This window comes from Ictalurus furcatus, chromosome 10 (assembly GCF_023375685.1).
Source record: "Ictalurus furcatus strain D&B chromosome 10, Billie_1.0, whole genome shotgun sequence".
Taxonomy (NCBI): domain Eukaryota; kingdom Metazoa; phylum Chordata; class Actinopteri; order Siluriformes; family Ictaluridae; genus Ictalurus; species Ictalurus furcatus.
In genome coordinates, this window is record NC_071264.1 from 24,348,712 (window position 1) to 24,371,833 (window position 23,122).

A 23,122-nucleotide genomic window follows, 5' to 3' on the forward strand; every position below is an offset into this window, starting at 1 on the left:
TGCTAAACCGATGTGTGTATTATTAAAACGGGAGAGTGACAGTTAACTGTGTCTAAATGGTCTGATTAGCCAAGCCTGTAACTGAAAAACACAAAATACAAGCACTAATATATAATGATATTTATTTATTTGTAAATTATATTTAAAACATTACACTTGTATGATATTATTACATTTGATATTATATTTTTTAATTATATATATATATATATATATTATATATATATACACTTTTATTATATAAAACATTACACATTTGCAATTGTTTTTTAAAAGGTGTCATGTTTTGACTGCGTTCTCGTTGCTTTTACAACGGTTTCACCAGCAGGTGGCATCAGCGTGTGGTGTTTCGGTGTTTGCGAAGCAATTGGTTCAATTGATTCAGAGTTACGAAAAGCTTCCTTACTCCCATCGCTACATCAATGTACCAAAACATTTTCTAGCGGTAGAGGGCGTTATCTCATAACCTAGCGTGCAGTCCTGAAAGGTTCCGCCTTGTTTGCCAGGATTGGCTCGTTCATATTCACAAAACGGTGAATTGTCCAATCAGCGAAAAGTTTGGGTGTACGACGAACATGCTGCCTCGCAGCCAATCGTAATGCAGGAGGCAGGATTTGCGCCAGTTCTGCTGGAAAAAATAACGCGTGCAAACGCGCTACTACTGGCGCATGCGCAGTTTAGCCTTTATTCCAAACGGGCGCTTCGGGGCGGAGATGAGCAGTGCTGCCTGCTCGCTGCAGATATATCTGATAATCAACAAACCCAGTGATGCTCAGTGCAGAGGACTGACATGGCAGGTATGTCTGTTTACAGCCTGTGTTGCTGTTTTTGGGATCCATGATCATTTTTTTCTAGAAGAAACGGCTTCGCTTCCTTAACTGTCAGAAATGCTTTTTCAAGTGAGCTGAAACAAAGCTAACCAATGAAAGTAGTATTTCTGTAGCTAGCTAGCAAGTTAGCTAGCAATCCTTTACAGCTAACTGCATGACTTCTTGATATTAAACTGTTTAACAACAACAACAACAACAACAACAAACAGACAGTGGTTTCTGAGTATTGCATTTAAATGTAAAACGATCACGGCTAGTACTGGAGTTTATCAATCAAGCCCAGTAAATTGAACATATGATTGGTGCATGAGCTGCATTTATAAGGATTTTGCACCAAAACAAACCTGAATTGCATGTTAAATCATATGCCTGGGAACCATCTGTAATAAGAAATCTACTGCAGCTAAGGTGAGATCTGCATTTACAAGTACAGCTTGTTAATGAGTAGTTTATTAATGATCGCGTGCACAAATGCAACTAATCTGCTTCCACTTGTGTGAAACAATTGAGAGTTTGTAAAACACTGTTTTAGCACTACAGTGTGTTTGGGTAGATACATTCACTGACCACAGCATGCATGTTGTTCTTCTGCAGCCCTGAGAATAAATTTATTTGTCCAATCTCCCAACTTTAGTCCTGAGCTGTTTTTTCCTCCTTTAGACAGTTGTGTCCAAATTATCAGATGCATGGACATGGAACTTGGGAATTTCATTTAGGGAGTGAGTTCCTAAACGATGTTTTATATTAAAATTGGTCACATGCATGATTGTTTAGGTGTCAGTGAGATTAAAAGATCATTTTGTCTTTTTATTGCCTTTGGACATGTCGAAGTTTTGTTACCGAGCTTGATATTAATGACTCATTTCGTTGGTGATCTGGGACACTTAAAGATGTTTTTGATGATGTTTAGTAGATATGATTAATTTTCCCTACTTTTAAAGTCCCCATGAAATCAAAATGGAAGTTCTGCGGCTTGTAGTATGAATGTTAGCCTTAAAGTTTTCTGTAAGCTAGTGTGCTCCAAAACAGTGACAAAATTCATATTTAGAAGATGTATGCATTCAAAATTTACACTCTCTCTCTACCACCGATACGGATCAGCAATTTTGATGACTTCATTCTGCACTTCAGCTTCTCATCAGATTTTCTGTCCAATCAAAAGTGTCCCTCCCCCAACAATTGTAAGTTTCCTGGTTATGAGTTAAGCTAAACGATATTGGCTATTTAAAAAGGGGGAGGAGCCAGTCGATATGTCCTGCTCTGACTTCCTGTTTCAGTGGAAATTACCGTACGTCAACACATCGAATAATGCTACGTGTTTCAAGGCACTTCACGGGGACTTTAAGTAAGGAATAAGACAACAGTTCATGTTGTTATAGGAAAATAATGAACAGTGGGGTAGTGTGATTCCCAAAGTTGATTATTTCCCAATAACAGCATGTCCTGAAGTGTTTTATTCCTCCTCTACCGTCCATCCATTTTCTATACTGCTTATCCTACACAGTCGTGAGTTCCCAGGGAACTCAGGGCATATTCACACACTATGGACAATTTGGAAATGCCAGTTAGACTACAACGCATGTCTTTGGACTGGGGAGGAAACCGGAGTACCCCAGTGGAAACCCTGAAACACGGGGAGAACATGCAAACTCTGCTAATATTTGGGCAAAGAAGGGAAAAGTAACCCATCATTTTGAGATGATGAAAGCAGAGTTGTTTAAAATACCCAGAATTGTAGAATAAAAGTAACTGTACTTACCACTGGTGTGGTGTCCGTAACATAACAGCACCATTGATGGCTCACTTTTATTGTATTTTTTTAAACAATATATTTGTACATTATATTTTTATCCTTGGGCACTAGAATGCAACCTGTGTGTTAGGAGGACATACTTGTGTACCTTGTCCTTATAAACTCTAAACCATTCTGTTTCAGCTTTCCTCAGAAGACTGTGAGTTGATCTGCAGGAGAATGCTGGAACCGACGTCACGTTCGTTCTCCATCATAGATGAATCCCTGAAGTCTTTCTGTTCCCAGTGTTTGAATTATTTGCTGTAATCGCTCTGAGCTCACATATGGTTCCCACGTGCCACAGGCCTGTAAATAAAGGGAGAGCCTTTTTGGAATAAAGTGCTGTTTTTGCACATCGTTATTACAGATCACAGCGTTTGCTTGCCTTTTTTTTATGCGAGTTTTGGTCTATAACTGGTTCGATCGTAAGGAAACATGGAGGCCAATATGGAATATATTGTGGGACAGGTGATGCAGAAAGACCTGGGACGACGACTCCAGGTCGGACAAGAGATCATAGACTACATTCTGGACAGGCAGAAGTCACATGATCTGGAGCACGATCAGACCATGCTCGACAAGATGGTGGACGGCCTGGCTACTTCATGGGTCAACTCTAGCAACTTCAAGGTGAATAAAATGATTTCGCTTTATTAAAAATGGTCATTTGAGCGTTATGAAAAGGCTCACATGCTCCTTTAGATGACTGCGTATGGAGGTAGCTAAGTGGTGCACTATATTTGGATATCACACCTCAGCAGAAATGCAGCACATGATTAAGATGAAAATGGCTATTGATTTTAGGCGATAAGTTTCCTGGAAAGGAAACATGGAGTTCACTTACATGCTTACACACTGGGGCTTTGCAGTCTTGAAGTGTCTCAGCAGCAGCTTCTGATTTATGCTCATAGTGCTGTTTAAAAGAGTTCTTGCTCCTGGAGTAGACTAATTTATATATAAAACACAGTTTCCAGATTTATTTAACGATGAAGCTCTGGATTTGTGTCCAGTATGATGTGTAGTTCTTAATAAAAATTGTAACTGTTGGCAAAATGACTAGTATAAGAGGAATCAAATGCTTCAGGACATGCTGTTATTGGAAAATAATCAGAGCCATGGTGGTTACAGTAACTCCGATTTGCATCAGGCTGCATCACACCATTCTGTTGTTGATTTCTTGACGACATTTCATTGTGTTTTATTCCTTGCTTATGCCATAATATCATGATTTTAATAATACAAATGATGTATAACATGGTTTAATGGGGTGGCATGGTGGCTTAGTGTTTAGCATGTTTACTTCGCATGTCCTGGGTTGGGGGTTCTATTCCTCTGCTCTGGGTGCGCAGAGCTTGCATGTTCTCCCCGTGCTTTGGGGGATTCCCCAGGGTACCCTAGTCCAAAAACATGCATTTTAGGCTATTTGGTATTTCTAAATTGTCCATAGTGTGTGAATGGGTGTGAGATAGATAGTGTGTGTGTGTGTGTGTGTGATTATGCCCTGCGATGGGTTTGCACCCTGTCCAGGATGTCCCCCACGTTGTGCCCTGAGTCCCCTGGGATAGGCTTCAGGCTCCCCCACAACCCTGTGTAGGATAAGAGGTAAGGAAAATGAATTGATTTATGGTTTAATGATGTATGTTTTAGGTAAAGTGTTTGGACAGTTTCTGCTGATAATGTTAAATAAAACAAAAACGACACCTACACTTTCAAGTAGTGGTGCTGATAAAATCAGCCATATAAAAAAGGTTGTGTGGACATGTTCCTAGTGTCCCGACCGAAATCTTCTATAATGATAGTAAGGAACAAGATAGTTTCAATCTTTAAAGTCTGACTGCTGTTACACAAATATCTACAGTTAGATTGTACAAAACGATGCAGATTGAGAACAACAGAATTCCCTCTTTACCACATAGTGCACTTTGGGATGCAGCCATTTTGTAGTGTTATCCAAATTCACTAATCAGTCCCTCCAGGATTTTGTGATATTGTGACCACAGATGTTCATGCAAAATCAAGCAAACGCCGCAATATTTGGAGGAGCTTGCGATTTGTCAAAATTACGCAGATTTTCTACAGATTTTGTCCAAGACACGTCATATGACGGCATCACAACACGCGTTCAGTCAAAGCCCTCTTCGTTTCACGTGCGTCGAACATGAGTACAGCTAAAATGTCTCATTTACTAAAAAACATCACTGCGAAAGACAAAACAAATTTTGTGAAACTGCAATTTTGCTAAAAAACTCTGCAAATTTCATCACAAATTTTGAAAAAAGTCACAGCAAAATCAAGCATATTTGGCCGCAACAACCCCCCCCCCCCAAAAAAAAAACCCTGTGAAATCCCGTACGGACTGATGAGAGTGAATCTGTTCCTATGCCGTATTCATTCATTTATTGAGCATTAAAAATAATTCATACTGTATATACTGTATGTTTATAACTTATTTATTAAAGCAATGCAAAAATCCCATTTTCTCTGATATGAATCTGTTAGGTATCTAATATCCAGTATATCTTCATTGTTTTACAGTCCTACCCAGCATAAAACATTACAACTAGGATGCACATGATGTTCAAAAATCAATTTGAATCTTTTATAAGAAAAGTTAAGTATGTTATGTAGTGTAGATGAAAGGGGGAGGAAAAAGAACAGATCCAGTACTCCAGCTTTAACGTGCTGAAATAGTATAACCTGCTTTTAGTTGTAAACTGTGTGACCTCAAAGTGTGTCATGGAAAGAGGCTGTGTTGAATATTATAAGTTCAGCGGAAAGTATTCGAGGAGTGAGAAATATTGCCTGGAAATTACATTTAGAGTTCTGTGGGTTTTTTATTTTGATAGCAGCGCTCTGTAAATTTGCACCATATTATGTTTATATTTTCATTTATTCATGTAGCTTTTATCCAAAGTGACTTACAACTAAGATAATACTTTATTAATCCCCAGATGGAGAAATTAGGGTGATGAAAATGAGGTAATACAAGCATATTAGTATAAATCATTACAAATTGTAGCTCAGTTTATCTCGGAGATCACAGACCAGAGTGTTTACTCAGACTCCCTCCTGTTCACTGGTGTTTTGTGCTCGTCATTGTACTGATTGAGGATGCATGATGAGGTTTTTGAATGATTTGTTCTTTATGCTTTTGTGTCATTTTTGTTAAAGATGAGTTTTGATGTAAAGTGGATTACCAAGCGGAACAGCTTCAAGCTTAAGTAAACTTGAACTTTGTTGCACAGGCCCAAACCTGTCTGACTTCTTACAAAGCCTTAAACTAGTCTCATTGTTGTACATGCTGTATGTGTATGGAAAGATTTTTCACCTCACGTTGCTCGAATCGCTCTATACTCATTGCATGTGGAAATTCCTATGTTTACTTTCTCACCAGTTGCCATGGTTTCACTGGTAGCATCAGGATAATACAATAACTATAATAACTAACCAGCTAGAACACAAGCTACACTATATAGCCAGAAGTGTGTGGACACCTGACCATGACCATCACACCCATATGTAGGCCTTCCACAAACCTCCCTGACCTCAACCCCACTGAACGCCTTTGGGATGAACTGGAACACGCACTGCACCCCAGGGCTCCTCACTCGATATCAGTGCCCGACCTCACTAATACTCTTGTGACTGAATGAACACAAATCCCCACAATCATGCACCAAAATCTAGTGGAAAGCCTTCCCAGAAAAGTGGAGGTTATTATAATTGCAAAGGGAGACAACATCTGGAATGGGATGTTCATCAAGCACATGGGTATGACGGTCAGGTCAGGTGTCCACAAACTTTTGGCTTTATAGTGTAGTTATAGAAGGCACATAACACAAATTTGATCACCAATCAGATGTCTTCCAAGATGTCTTCCAAGTACAGATGTCTTTCTTTATAGTCGTAAAGGGCTTGATGTACTAAAATACTGTAGAACATGAAAACAAGGGCACTGTTCTGTTTTCGGTTATGTAGGGATGAATGTACGCAACCATAAAACGCAGATAATATTTCCCAGTTAGGGGATAAAAGGAAATCTAACACTGTCTCTCACTCCCATTCGTCACCTATTGAAAATGATAGACTTTCAGCTGCTTTGTTGTATCACGTCACTGTGCGGGGTTAGACTTCCCACTGTGTCATCTGAACAACACTGACCTCATGATGACTCTGCAGATAAACTACAGCATACTGTGTGTGTGCGCTCGCATTGTGTTTCTTTATCCTCCTCTTCAGGCACGTCCTTCATCCTGCATGAATGTTAGATATGCACGCTCGTTCGTTATGTGTGAAAAGGAGCCTGTTGGATGTGAGATTGTCAGTGGTCATTTCCACAGCAGAATTTGTTTGGTTGCATGTTGTAAATCATTTAGTAACACTTATAACAGCGTCTAAAAATCCACTACCACTAGCTGTTCTGATCGAATAAAACACTTGGGGCTGCTCAGTTATGGGAAAATATTCAACGATTGGGCCCTGAAGTGGATTCTTTTTCATTTGTAGTAATTTGTCAATGCTAACAACATTTCTATCGATTTTTAATTACATTTAACGTCCACGAGACGAGGTAGTTCCTGTTATTACTTATGTTATAGCAGTTGTCATTCCCTCGCCACTGTTTCTTCTCTCTTGAAGCTAAGACAAAAATATAGCTTGTCATGTTACTGAGAAACCAGAACACACAAAGTCCCCTGTCCTGAAGACTTGTTTTTAAGTTTTGGAAACCGTAAAGGAACAGCTTTACTTCTGACTGTTACAAAGTACTGATACTGGAGACTCATTCCAAAAAAAGGCTAAAGAAACATCTTCTCACACACATAGTGTTGTGGTCTAGGAGAAATGAAGCAACAATTAGTTCCGCTCCACTAATCTGATTGGTCAAACAGTGTTCCAAGAGTGCTTAAATTTAGTATAATCGCACTAGGACGTTTTGTATGTTCTCCCCATGCTTCTGGGGTTTCCTCTGGGTACTCCGGTTTCCTCCCCAGTCCAAAGACATGCATTGTATTTCCAAATTGTCCATAGTGTGTGAATGTATGTGCGATTGTACCCTGCGATGGATTGGCACCCTGTGTCTAGGGTGTCCCCCACGTTGTGCCCCGAGTTCCCGGGGATAGGCTCCAGGCTCCCCTGTGACCCTGTGTAGAATAAGCAGTATGGAAAATGGAGGGATTATATTACTTGTTACCTCTCGGGTATTTGACAGTTTTCATAAATTTTTCCATTTGTGCCCGTGAGGATGACAAAGCCTTATTCACAACAGCAAAACAACATTAAAATAAAAGAAATATCTGTGAAAGTATGATAAGCAATGCCTATCTAGACCAAACAAAGGCACCAGGGCACAGTTCTCTCATTGTTGTGTGTCAAATAAGTATAACCAGTACTGGAAAGGACAAATGTTGTAATGCCCATGTTGAGTCTTGCACATGTCTCGTGTACATCTGTCTTTAATGCTCAAAAGTACCTGCAATCTATTATGAAGTCATTTCTGTCTACCGAATACTGAGTAATGAAATATTCATTGATTGTTTTATAAGTCAGTCAGAGTTTGCTCATGTTGCATTAGCATTTTTAAGTGATTGCAGTGGCAGCCTTCATGGATTCAGTATTCCAGATGGACACGATGACCTTGAAGGAGAAGAGAGACTGTAGATCACTGTCACCCGTACACACAGCTCAGCGCTGAATTTGCCACTGAAATGACAGTTCAATACGAGCGAGTGGAGAACGCCAGGCATCTCTGTGCTGCAAATAAACAGTGTAGTGTGGCTTTTTCCACAGATGGGTGAAATTAAGATGTTATATATATATTATAGCAATATCATGTCAGCATGTTGCTCAGTCCTAGGGCTGGACGATATATTGATATAATAGCGATATTCAATTCAGTTTTATTTGTATAGTGTTTTTAGTAATGGACAAAGCAGCTTTACAGAGATATATAAATTCAGGATATAGATTTTAAATGTATGAATTTATCCCTAATGAGCAAGCCAGAGGCAATGGTGGCAAGGAAAAACTCCCTGAGACGATATGAGGAAGAAACCTTGAGAGGAACCAGACTCAAAAGGGGACCCATCGTGCGATTATAAATAAGTAAATCCCTTCTATAAATGTGCTAATAGTGTCAATGGTCAAATAATGCAATTGTGTAACTAGGAAAATTCATTACGGTTTTCACATGAAGTCTGTTTTGTTGAAGTTATCCACTGTTCACTGAGGGAGACTTGAGTGCATAACTGTTATATTGTTATACTGTTATATTATAGCAGTTGTAGTCCTAGCCATCATAGCATAACTGTTCATATGAACTGAGGTCCAAAGCCACCATATGGTTTTTCATTGGTACCATCCTCAGCAATCTCAATGTTCTTTAGACTGCACCATGTGGGACCATCCTCAGCAGCAGCATGTAACTCAACCAATTGATGGGAACTACAACCAGAAGTAGGTCATCAGGATGGATCAGGCAGGTCCGTAGAGCAGAAGCGGTCAGGATCACTGGTATCTCAGGAGTATCATGGTTAATCGATATCATGTTCATGATTATGTGCTACACTTTTCTGAAATATTGTTGGTATGGTGATATATTTTAAAAAAAATGTTTTTAATTATTACAAATTAAATGGTACTGAATGGATGCTGTTGGTTTGATGTAATAAAAAAAACAACAACTTAATCTTCTTTGTCTTTGTAGACATTAAGAAAAGTATCATCAAACTCGGTTAAACTTTTTTTGGTTTATTTTACTACTGTTTTGCAGGTAGTTATGTATCATGATACACATCATGTATTATAGAAATGTCCTCAAGTATCGTGATACAATATTTTTGTCATGTCGCCCAACCCTACTCAGTCCCATTATATATTACAGTTATGATTATGCAGCATGTTTGGGCTAGTTGTGAATGAGTAGTTCACATTTGGTATTTGGAGACTTTGTAAACACCAGCTGTTATTGAATGAGCCTTTCTGTGATGGTCTTTCATCCATTCATTCACATTGAGTAACTGCTTTAACCACGTCAGAGTTGTGGTGGACTCCCATGATCACTAGGCAGAAAAACACTCTGGGCGGGACGCCAGACCATCTCAGAGCACCACACATACACACTCTCACTCCTAGGGGAAAGTTACAGTTGCTAGTCTACCTACTGGCATGTTTTTGGGAGGTGGGAAGAAATTGGAGAACCTGGAAGAAACCCATGCAGATACATGGAATACATTGATACGGACACTCCCAAGGTTATAATTATATTATATTATACAAGGACCTGCGTGTAAAAGAAAAAAACCCCAAAAAACCCCAAACCCTTATAATTGGACCACAAATGCAAATATATATGCATATTCCTTCGCCGATGTAATTATGGCTTTATATGTCTAAACCAGTATCATTCCAACAAATTTTAACAGTTGCAGGTACTTTCAAGTTGGTATTATTTTGACTTGTTTTTAAGTTATTGATGATTGGCTTAAACCCATTCATATGAATTGTGTTGCGTAAAAGGTGTGATATTGACAATTCTAATCTTTACCATTAATAAATAGTAATAAAAGATGACTGCTGTTCTAACTGTAGAAATACATTTCACTTAAGGAGGCACATGGATAACATTTTTTCCATTGTTTTGCTGAACGATGCATTTCGTAGAATTTGTGCTCAAATGGTTAGAAGGTGAACTGCAGAAACATGGGGACAAATTGTTAACTACATCTCCCATATCTGGCCATGTACACAAAGCCCTGTCTACTGGAATTTGGCCATCTGTGTTAATTCATGTTACATAACTAGTTAACATTCCATCATCTTTCTAGCCGGCAACAAAATTACTATCTACTTAAAACTTTCTTAAAAGTTTCTAGTTATGACAAAAGTAGCTTTGTGAAACATGAAACAGTGACTACGGTTATATGGACAGCAATAATCTAATTATTGACCTTAATCTAAGTAAGATAATAATGTGATTAAGGTGTTTACATGAGTCGCTTTTAGAATACTCCTGTCATGTACCCGTTTTACATGTTATAGATCATAATTAGATTAAGAGCCCGCGTCATTATGTCACCGCGCCACACCGTCCGACGTCCCTCCAGAATTTCACGTATCAACATACAGTTCGTCTTCGTTATGGGACCGTATACAGTTTTGGCTGTTTTTATTTACGAACGCTTTAAGTGCAGTTAGTTATTTGTCATGCTATACGTGCTAATAGACAACTGCTTGAAGCGGTGGGTGTGTCCCAAATCGCATAGTTACCGTCTATATAGTAGCCGAGATACATGTATTTTTCCCCACTACAGGCCTATAGTAGGAAAGTATGCGATTTGGGACGCGGCCGAACTCTCTTGTTCGCCATAAAACGTAAAACTGCCGTGTGTGATCGTGTCCTGTCGCAAAATGCGGTGAAAACTCCCACACGACGTTCATAATGTGATTAAGGTGTTTACATGTCACTACTACACGTCCATAATACGATTAAAACTGGAGTACTCCACCTGTCTTAATTAGATTATTGCTTACTTCGATTATGACCTTAATTAGATTAAGGTAAGTAAAAATTACTGTTTACATGGTAGTTTCTTAATTAGACTATGGTCTTAAGCGGCTTAAGAGTGGATTATTGTTGTCCATGTAAACACAGCTATTGTTAACATGTGAATTTTTGTGACAGGTAACTAGATGCAAGAATGGTTCAGACTTCCTAGGACAGAAGCACATTTGGAAATTTACAGCCCCAGATCATGGATTCTTTTCTAGCCAGTCTGGCTAACTACAGGATGTACCAAAAGTCTCCATAAACAGGGGACTATATATGTACCAGCACAGGTACAGGTAAACATAATAATATCATAAATACAGTATTGTGAGATAATGATGTAAATCATGATAAACGATTAGGCAGTTGTTGTGAAGTGAATATATGGGTATTTACTTCATAATTATAGATCCATAATTGATAAGAAAAAACAGGTTTTATATATTTGCAACACATTAACTGTATTGAGCTAGTGCTGTTTCTGCACTAATGCTAACTTGCACTACATTTATGAGTATAAATACAGCAGGAAATTTCAGACTGTGCTATAGCTGAGACAAGGGGCTTGGAAAAGCCACATGATGTATAAAAGCAGTGATCCGTTCCTCCAGTTTCTTCCTGTTATTTGTCTGGTTTCTTTCCTCTCGTGGCGTGAGCATTTTCAGCCCTTCCAGTATATGGGTTATTGATTCAGGGTAAATTTGCAGGTTTATTGCAAACAGCTAGGTATTATAAACATATGATACATAGTGGTTCAGACAGATTTGCTAACTCGATAAACTCCAAATGGAAAATTGCTGCAGCTGGGAGTAATGGCTGTAACTTGGCAGTTACAGCCCAGTTACTGGTTTAACTTCAAACCTTCATCTATAAACGAATCAGCTCCTGGACACAGCTAATTTATGGAATGTATGTAGTTCAGACTCAGAAAAGGTGAAATCTTTGACTTTTTTTTTTAGGTTGTATCAAAAGCATCTCTGTGAAAAGACCCTGTAAGGTCTCAAAGTGTAATTTTGTGACTATGTTATGAGATTTATAATGCTCTTGAGTTCTCATGCTCTCAAGACATTGTCTCCGATATAGGGACTGAGATAAGTTCCAGGTCTTCGTGTGTGGGATGTACAGGTGGTGACATGGCAGCAATGTATCATGATACTTGAAAACTCAATGTGTCATAATTTTTTGTTTAGCACCATCAATACAGTGGAACTTCATTATTGAAATTCGAATTTCTGTGATTTTATTCCTATAAAAATATTAAATATATTTAATGAGGAAAGATAGGAAATGGAAATATATGGCACAAAAATAGATTGTAGCTTTCGATCATTTACTTGTTGCGATGAGTAACACTGGAATTATTAAAGTACCAACATCAGATGATAGATGATACCCACAATTAGGGCTGGGCAATATTGCAAAAAAAAAAAAAAAAAAAAAAAAAATATATATATATATATATATATATATATATATATATATATATAATTTTTTTTTCAACTTTATGAATGATTCTTGATTACGATTTCAATTTCTCTTGTTCTTACATTATGCAATTGAAAAAGTATGCAACTCATCTATGATTTTTTTTATTTATTAGAACGGACTTTGGAAAATGTAGATGTGCAAAAATAGTTACAGCAGCATCTGTAGCAAATAGTGCAAAACAGTGGTTCTATTAAATAATGGATATTTAAACAACAAACAAACATTTCTCTATTTGCTATAGATAGTGCTGTTAATATTTCTGCACAACTTAGTGAACCCTTCTTTCTCCACAGAGTAAATGGGGTTTTCTTGACATGAAATGTCACCGCAACTGAGAAGTCAACTTTTGGTTTTCTTCTGAACTCCGAGTTCCTTCCCTGTTTGAGGAGTGACGTCAAATCAGCATGGTTGCGCACAGAGTCAGAAATAAACATGTAATGTAAAAATTTTAAACTTGTGTTTGGGAGTAGCGCAAGTTAAGAAGACTGGGTTTTTCCTTCATATTAGTTTAAACTTTATAAGGGCTACAACTACTAATGGATAAAAATCGATCATTAAAATAATCAACAACGAATTTGAGTATAGATTAGTTAGGTTTGTATTGTCACTGTGGATAACCCCCCCTAATGATCCAGGTCGTCCGTAACATGGGTGTTTTATATTAAGTGCTTCAAACAAACTTGTAAGTGTATTAAAGTGGCTTGTAGTGTCAGACACTGTGACAAATGTGTGCTGTTTAATGTGTACCAAACATGTTTTCTTCAGCGCAGAAATGACATTTTTACCTTTTTATCCTTATCTGTAAACATTAACAATTCACGCCAGTATTTCCATTTTACATAAAGGCTCGTCCTGACAGCAAGCGAGTCTCCATTAAACTTCACTGAATGAGCACGAGTCCACGCATGCGCGTCAATCAAACAGCACGCAATAGAAAGGAAGCGCAATAACTCTGACTAAAATATTAATTTTGATCAAATATGTTGTTTGATGCTATATTTAGAAGCTAAAGTATTGTGTGTTTGAGAGCAGTAACTGTAATGGGGTTATAACATGTAATTGTATATAAATGTAAGAAGTGTCGTACATTTACAGAATAAAGTAACATGTTACTGTGTTCATATGAGTGAACGTGTGTTACTGCAGAACATTCAACCTCTTAGCAGTTAACACTTAGCTTGTGCTTTTGTTTTTCTTTCTTTCTTTTTTCTTTCTTTTTTTTTTTTAGCATTTTTAATATAGTGATTTAACTTCAGCTTTAAAGCTTGTGGACAATCAGTTGTTTCTTTGTTTTCCAAATAATAATGATAATGAGTATTTATTAATAACATATACATTACAGCACACTGAAATTCTTTTTTTTTGCATACCCCAGCATGTTAGGAAGTTGGGGTCAGAGCACAGGGTCAGCCATGATACAGCACCCCTGGAGCAGAGAGGGTTAAGGGCCTTGCTCAAGGGCCCAACAGTGGCAGCTTGGCAGTGCTGGGGCTTGAACCCCTGATCAGTAACCCAGAGCCTTAACCGCCAAGCCATATATTCATATATATGAAAGTCATGTTAAAACATTAATTTGAATTAACCAAACTGACCAAATGAATCGTAAAAATTGCCCAGCACTACTCACAATACTAAGGACAAATTATTAATTTAACAAATTTATTTCTTTATTCTTGTATTCTCTTTATATTGGGTCATGGTGGATCCGGAGCATATCCTAGAAGCACTGGATATGAGCGGGAATACACACTAGATGGGACATCTCACAAAGCACCTTCATCTCAGATGCTCCACACTTTCCTGGCCACAAGCTGAAGAATCTTGAAACTGATCAAACCAGGGGCTCTAGAATCTGTGAAGTGGCACCGCTACCCACTGTTAACTGTGGGTTAACATAAAAAGCAGATGCTTGAAAATCATTCTTTAGTGCAGTAATGAAGTTATTTCACTCTCCAACTTCTCATACCTGGGCTGCGGGTAACATGATACATGATACTCTGAGACATCTGACTTTGTGTTCAGTCTGTAAAGCCTGCTGTTCTCTGAGATGGTGCAGTCTCCAAGTGCATGACACATTCTTAAAAGTCAAAATAGAGAAGGTTAAACTTCCCAACCCGTTTCTAGCTCGCCTTGCTTTACAATTCTGCACCTCAGTAATATTTTGGTTAGAGAGTGCGAGATCAGCTAAAGTATAGAATCCCGGAGCTGGTTGAGGGTGAATGACTTTGCTCCAAGACTTGTGTCAGTCTTGGGATTTATTGCTACTAAGCTACAATTTTCCCTGTATTATGTTCTGCTCGATAGCTATAGAGGAAGAAATCACCTCACTTATCGATCAGCTGCTCTCCAAGTGGGTAACAGACCAACAACAAGGCCACCATGAGCTAACAGCAACACTGTTCCAACATCCCAGGATAGGTTTCGTTAACTCAGTCATACTCAGTAACACTCTGTGTAAGGGTGTGCTAAACCTGTGATAACATGTCCTACACACATTTGCTAAAATTGTCAATAATACACTACTGTCAGTTGATATAGCACAACTTCAACATGAACCATAGAAATGAAATTGTATTTTTATGATTAAACATTTTTGGAGGGATTCATTGGAGTGTTCATTCCGAAAATTTCCACTAAGTATTGACCGTCATTACATCATAAATTTCGAGAGCCAATTATGATCCAGTATGCGAATTCAGACACTGTAACGGTGTTTTTCCAGTTGAATTTGATGTGCATGTCTGCTGTTTTCAGTTTGCGTATTCATAGAATAAAGCAAGGTATTTTTCTTGGGGAAAAAATATGGTATCAGAGCTGATAAATATAAGAGATCAACTCCATCTTTCTAAACATGAACCAGCATTGTCTTATCTAGACACGTTCATTTACATATGTTATTTAGCCAAAAGCAGTTCCTCAGATCAAACACTATCTGCATCATCGACATCTGGCTGCCCTGACATAACCTGTGAAAGCGGGTCACCACAGAAAGACACTCTTATTATGGCACTTATTTTACTGGTCAAAGACATATAGAGATGTGTATTTCACAGCTCAAACACTCGACACATAAAACAAGCGAGTCCTTTAATTCCTGAGAGCTGATTATGACTTCATAAAGCCCACTGTGTTGGTACCTTTGACAAAACTTAATGGCAGAAATATCTTTAGCTGTTCTATAACACAGGCTGTGTTGTCTCTCTCATGCATCTTCATTTTCACTCTGAATGTGTTTAAATTCCAGGCATTAACTTTAGTAAATATTCCTTTTAAACCTGCCACATGGTAAGTGGCTTCTTCGCACACTAAGCATATTTCATTGAGTTAGTATTTTATTGTATGCGGTGGTAATGCATGTTTATATTAATATGATGGTCCAGTTGCAGGTAGTGTGAATGGAAAAGCCTTACCTGCACAATAGGATAAATAAATGTTACAGCTCCATTTATGGAAACATTATTTTTTTGTTGATTGCTTCTGGACTTTTACTTGAGACTCAGTGCTGAAGCAAACAAATAAACAAATAGAAACAGACTCACGGAGTTTGGAAACCACAGCCACATGGGCAGCAGCTTTGCAAGATGTTATATACTAAGACAAACAAATAAGTTGTCATTGTAGTTTTTCTGATTGAATTCTGAGTGACACAACCGAAAAGCGTTCACCCGATTGTTAGATCGCAAGGTCAAACCCTGACCATGCTACAACCATTTGTGGCCCGGAGCCCCGCCCCTTTCGGCTGCTCCCGTTCAGGGTCGCCACAGCGGATCACCCATCTGCATATTTTAAATCTGGCGCAAGTTTTACGACGGATACCCTTCCTGACGCAACCCTCCCCATTTTCCAGGCTTGGGACCACTGGCACTGAGAGTGCACTGACTCGTGCAACCCTCCAGTGACTGGGGTTGGTTCACTGACTGGGCCGTGCTTTATAGGTGGGAAGGATGCCATACTCTCTCTCTGCTGTCAATCACAGTGACACTAGCCAATCGTGGGCATCTGTAAGCTCATGTATGTGGAAGAGGGCAGATAGTGCTTTCCTCTGAGTATGTTGTTTTGCTGCCCTGTGATGAAGCAGGTCAAAAACATGTGCTTGTCTTGGAGGAAGCACGTGTTAGCTTTCACCCTCTGTGGTTGGTAGCTGTCATATGATAGGGGAGACTTGGCTGATGTGTGGGAATTGGCAGGTGACCAAAACAGGGAAAAGTAATAAAAGATGCATTTACAGGGTGTCCCAAAACTCTCCATTCATCATGGACTATGTGTGGCAGAACCACGTCAGTTGTGCCTTCTTCAGTGGATGTTCGTGGAAGTCCACTTCTTGGTTGGACCGCAACACTTTCAGTCTTTTTGAATTCGTTAATAAGTTTGGCAGCAGTGTCGTGTGTGAGGTGTTTGCCATGTTTCCTGTTAAAATCCATCGCAACCTTGCGACAGCATCCCGATCCAACCATGAGAATGATTTCAATGCGTTCTTCTTTTGTTAAAGGCGTTCTTAAAGGCTGTCTGAAATTTTTTTTTATATTATATAAACTACGTATAGACATTTTGCTAAAGATTTTTTATTTCCTCCATGTATGGAGACTTTTGGGACACCCTGTATATACCACAAAGATGCATTCTTACCGCATGGGAATGAAATAAGTCCAGTCCCTATTACCATGAGTCACTCTCTTCTGCTCTGTAAAATGATTGTAAAATACACTTGTGCCAGAACATTTTTTTTTGTCTTAAAATTCAGAAATGAAGTGATAATACAGCTTAAGGCATTTTTCATGGTATTCACTGGAACTCTTCAAGTCCCATAATTATGATTATAACTGATTAAACCTTAATTACAACTCATTTCGTGTAATTTTATTTTCATGTGACCTAAGAATGATATCTATGAATTTTAAGGATGTGTTCATTTTATGATTTATGCCTTCACTTTAAACCAAAATGCTTCAAGTTCCCTTTAAAATATTGACGCTGGTATGTGGAAATGTACTGCTTGGATGATGTTGCATGATACTTTGTGCGTATTGTGTGTGTATGTGTGTGTGTGTGTGTGTGTGTGTGTGTGTGTGAGCTCAGAACTCTTGCTGCAGCTCTTGTGTGTACTGCAGTAAGGTTTTGCAGGGGGAAGCCCGCATAATGAATGCAGTTCAGCCGGATTGAAGGCCTGAAAGACCTGAAGATTTGCAGCACTATCAATGTGTTCTTTATGCTCCTGCATGAAACCTTCACAATCACATGTTCATTTTGTTTCCTCAGTATAACAAACCTGCAGTGTGCATCCTAGCAAATAAACCTAACAAAGACAACCAAAGACATTAATAGAGACTTTCCACCAGACAATGCGGCACGACTTGGCTCTGCACCTGATTACCCATAATCCTCCACGTCGTCGCTAAAATTACAAACCCAAGAATCATGTTGTGTGGTGAAAAGTGAGAGTGCCGGTTGTCATCAAGTCACCGTTTGACCTATTTAGTCCCAATTTACTAGAACGTTCTAATGACGCCTGATCTGAGCCAACCAATCAGAACTCTTCTTCCACAGCTGGCCTGGAAACCCAGTCATCTCCACCAAGTGTAACTGCACCACATGCAGAAACGAGGCCAGGAGTCCCTTTGCAGCTCTGCTACAGTTTATTTTCACACACACACACACACCTACATCAAACCCAAACCTTAACCCCATTAACCATAAAGAAACCTTTTGGATCGTTAAGGTTTTTCATGGAGACCAGCCAAACGTCCCCATGAGTTTAAGACTGTCTGATATTCCTATCCTGTGGCGGAATTTGTTCCCCACCAAGATTTAAAAACATGCCCACACACACAGGTGCTGGAGGAGTGGTGTGGTGCTGTGTATCACCCTCATGCTAAGTACTCATAGCTTAATTAAATATGTGAATAACTTGATGTTGTGCAGAAATAAGCATCAGTTAAGTTGAATAAGCAAGACCGTGGGAACTGAAGGTCCGATATAACTCTACTGGGTATGTGTGTATGTGTGTGTGTTGTACTGCAGATGTGTGGGATCTACAGATCTAGTTCAGAGGCCTGTACTGTAGTTCCCTCGGGGCAGGAAATCCACACTAGGAAAGAATAAACTGCAGCAAGCTCTTGCCTTACTAGAACTACCGGCTCTGGTAGTTCTAGTAAGATGAGCATGTGTGTGTAAGCATCCATGCTCAGTGTAGATGCATTTGTATATAGTAATGACCTTCTGGACTTTCCCAGAAGCAACACCATGAAATGGTCAAGGGAGCATTGCATTAGACACGCCCTCTAAGTTAACTTAATGTTGATAGATATAGATATAGTTGCTCAATTCTCGAATCTGATTGGTCAGAAGGTGTTGATGAATTTACAGTAACAGCAGCTCTGACAATAACTCCAGCTGTAAATCAAATCAAGTTACACCGTGACTCTCTACATGAACTAAGCTATATGATATATGGATTAAAATATGTTCTTATTTAACAAAGAAAAATGTATTATTTTTCATACCATAAAGCATTCTGTATGGAAACGATTATTTGACATTTAAGGAAGGAGTCTCCAGTGTCAGTGCTTTTGTAACGTTCAGTGAGTTTTTTCCATCATGGGAAAGTGTGCTTTCTGATCTGGGGTCTTGCTAACATGACAAGACTTTATGGCTGGTGGGGGAAAGCTGTTTAAAACTACTATAAAGTAAGGCATAACAGGAACAAAGAGTTGTCCCGCTGCCATTCGGCATCATTAAATGTAACGATGTAACTATAAATGGTTAAAAGTGTGACATGTTGTTCATTAATAAATTGAAAATTGTAATTGTTGGCAAATGGCTGTGGTATAAGAGGAATAAAAGCCTACAGGTTGTGCTATTATTGGAAAACAATCAACTTCTGGGTAGTAAGAGGAACTCTGCTTCATGTCAGGCTGCCTCACTCCACCACACTCATCACACCACTAAGCACTGTGGCTTAGTGGTTAGCATGTTTGCCTCATCAACAATGCCCCATGAATCAAACCCCCAACCCCAGGGATATACACACACACACACACACACATATATATGTTCTATATGCATGCATATACACAGTACTGTGCAAAAGTTTTAGGCACATGCAAAGAATGTTCTCCATGTGCTTCGTAGGTTTCCTCTGGGTACTCCGGTTTCCTCCCCCAGTCCAAAGACATAAGACATGCGTTGTAGGCTGATTGACTTCTATAAATAGTCCGTAGTATGCGAATGGGTGTATGAATGTGTGTGTGTGATTGTGCCCTGCAATGGGTTGGCACCCCATCCAGGGTGTCCCCCACCTTGTGCCTGCACACATTGTGATGGATGGATCAACAGATACAGATGTGAACCTTACAATCCTGAGCTCTGGTAACTGTCTGTATAGAGGCTTACACATTGTCCCTGTGCCTGTGGGTTTCTCTGTCTCTCACATCTCAAAATCATGATGGGTTATGAGTGAGTGTGGAGCTTTTCAATAATTTGGACTTTCTTCCTTGTGCCTATTATTTCTGAGATAACCATGATTTTATTTTTAAATGACTAAATTATTATTTTTGTTTTATACATAAGCTGGTGATATATTAAGCATGTCTGATGCGGTTTTCTTTGTTTTGCTTAAAAACAAAGGAATTTTATTCCTTGTGTCTTTACATACAGAAACAAGACATTCAGACTTGCAATATCTGAAAAGCAAGAACTGTTACATTTTTAAAGAACCACTAGAGGGCGCTGTTTCTATACGAACGTGCTTTCTTTTCTCTTGCCTTTATTTCACGAGACCGTAAGGGTTCCAAAAATTGCACCATAGCCTGAACAGATCGCTCAGGTGATGCTGAATGTGTTGGTCAGGTGTTAGCAGGGATGTTCTCACTAGACGTTCATTGAACAGCCCAAACCACCCCGAGACAAGGAAAGTTAAAAATGCGCGTGCGGAATACCGAGCTTATCATTTTACCCCGGAATGTACTCGATGGTAGATCCTGTTCATATCCTGTTTTTCAAAGATCTGCGTTTATAGCTCACAATATACGTATTCCATGTGATATTTTTACAACCCCGCATATATTTCTAGAAATAACAGCGAGTAAAGTAGCGATTTCTGTACTACCCATAAGCCTTTGCTGTCCTAATTTGCATACCAGCAGTGAGATGTCAAATGGGCGGGGTTATACAGCTGATACAAGCCAAACGCTTGAAAAATCATTTCACTTATTGCATATTTGATGAGAAACATCTAACTTTTGGTTTAATACAAATCTTTTTTGTGGTATGTTTTTGAGTATTTATGCACTTTTATATTTTTATGCCTTTCTTTTTCAGGTGGCTCTTCTGGGAATGGACATTGTGTCTGCTTTAGTGACCAGATTACAAAATCGCTTTAAACCCCAAATTGGTACAGGTGAAAATCCTTGCTTATTGTTTTCAACTACACAATATTTATTACAGATAGTCCCCCTCCACTTTTTCCTACATCTAAAATGCATTTTACATGAATAGAACGGATAGTTTAGAGACCAGATGACCCATTCATGCCTGATTCATTATACAGGTTTACAGTGTCATAAATAGAGGTGTAAGTTTTCTGTCTTTGTCCTTTTGTCTTCAGTCCTGCCCAGTTTAACAGACCGTTTAGGTGATGCCAAAGACCAAGTAAGAGATCAAGCCCAGGCTCTGCTGTTAAAAATAATGGATCAAGCTGCCAATCCACAAGTATGTACAACCTAACTAGTGAATTTATTTATTTAGGAAGAAGCCCAGTGTCACACAGTCTGATCTGTTTAGTTTTTTTTTTTTTAAACACATAAAATGACAGGCATCATATTCTGTGTGGGCCATGATAATTATCTAATAGACAGCCAGGCAAACAGTTATTCATATATTTCAGAATCCACAAAGCATGACATTTATTGATACACTATATCATCATTATTGCTTTATGTTTTAAACCATGTGAACTTGCGTGTGTAGTACGTATGGGACCGAATGTTGGGAGGATTCAAACACAAGAACAACAGGACCAGAGAGGCTGTCTGTTTCTGCCTTATTTCCACACTAAATATGTGCGTATCACTCGTCGTCCAGTCTGCCATTCATTTACAGTGTGCATTAAAAGTGCAAATCATGAAAATAATTTTTTCCGTTGCTGATTTTGTTTTTGTTTTTTAGATATGGAGCCCAGGGTTTAACTCTGAGCAAGATTGTGCCTCACATATGCAGTCTTTTAGGGGACCCTACAAGTCAGGTGAGTACAGAGTGTCTTTTGTGTTTGTAGTTTGAAATAAAATTTAACGAGGTTCGTTGTGAACTTTGGTTTTGGGCGCCATCTCGTGGCCAAATAATATACTACATAAAATACAGTGTATGTTGGTGTATATTGGCTTGTATACAGTATAGACTAATTTTCAAATAAACATGAAGTGCAGTGCATGAGAATGTACTTGTGCATAAAAGAATGTATTTTCTTTATGGTTTTATTAAAAAACAAACAAACAAACAAAAAAAAAACCCCACATGCCAATTTCAGCTATGTTACCAAAGGAAAATAATGGAATGGGAGACTTTATTGAAATGGAATAATTTGTGATTAATTATTGATATCATTTATGACATTTAAAGAATCAGTCAAACCCTGAACGTCTTGTCTTGTAGCTCCATTGCATTCTGGAATTTTTGAGTCCAACGTTTGTTTCTCCACTAATTCTGTGTTGGATTTCGCATTAATATGACCTTGAAGATTTTAGGCGCTAATAGTGAAATCTGATCATTGGTTACATTTTTTTCTCTCCTAATAAATCCATTGTAACTGCACTAGCAATATCCCTCTGTGACCTTAGAGCGACACCCAAGCACAAACTTCTCACAGAAATACTGCGCCATCCAACAAATCACTGAACAGACAGCAAAGATTTGAACATATTAGTTAGTATTAGCCTAGTTAATGTGTTTCCCTTCATTTCCTCAAATAAATGATTCATTATTTATGTAAATGAAGGGTGTGTTTGTGTCAGAATCTTTATTCTCTGCTCCAGGTTCGAGATGGAGCTATGAACTGTCTTGTGGAGATTTACAGACATGTCGGAGAGAGAGTGCGAATGGATCTTGGGAAAAAAGGCTTGCCACAATCACGGTATGACTTGATTTTGTATTTATTATTATTATCATTATTATTAATAATAATAAAAAATAGTGTTTGGAAAGTCTTCGAAAGTCCTGGATTTTCATTATGAACCATCTGTACGAACCCTGTAAAATTAGCAGTGTTTGATCGTAAGCGAGTTCGGTTTCCAAATTCAGTTATTTATTCCTAATGATGTGTTCATTCTTAGTTCTCTGAGGACAATTTCCTTTTGCATGATTTCATTGCTCTAGGAAACAATAGATGAAATATGTGGAACGTTGAATCAGTTGCTCGCCAACTGTATGATTGTTCTTGAGTTTTTTCGATAGCCAGGTTTGTCTGTTCTAATATAT

General features: G+C 38.6%; 1 protein-coding gene and 1 non-coding gene across 2 annotated transcripts in view; one reads left to right on the forward strand and one right to left on the reverse strand.

Annotated features, from left to right (window-relative positions):
• The first annotated feature begins 480 nt into the window (after nt 1-480).
• LOC128613339 (CLIP-associating protein 1-A) overlaps nt 481-23,122 on the forward strand; it is an 81,839-nt gene continuing 59,197 nt past the window's right edge. Inside the window, exons 1-7 of the mRNA XM_053634006.1 lie at nt 481-797; nt 2,767-3,252; nt 20,972-21,050; nt 21,258-21,361; nt 21,620-21,711; nt 21,818-21,893; nt 22,681-22,778. Of these exons, the coding sequence (XP_053489981.1) occupies nt 3,058-3,252; nt 20,972-21,050; nt 21,258-21,361; nt 21,620-21,711; nt 21,818-21,893; nt 22,681-22,778 (644 nt within the window). The 5' untranslated portion in view covers nt 481-797; nt 2,767-3,057. The remainder of the gene's footprint in view (nt 798-2,766; nt 3,253-20,971; nt 21,051-21,257; nt 21,362-21,619; nt 21,712-21,817; nt 21,894-22,680; nt 22,779-23,122) is intronic.
• Nucleotides 20,438-20,567, reverse strand: LOC128614308 (U4atac minor spliceosomal RNA). The gene has a single exon (XR_008387040.1). It is a non-coding gene; the product is annotated as a U4atac minor spliceosomal RNA (small nuclear RNA).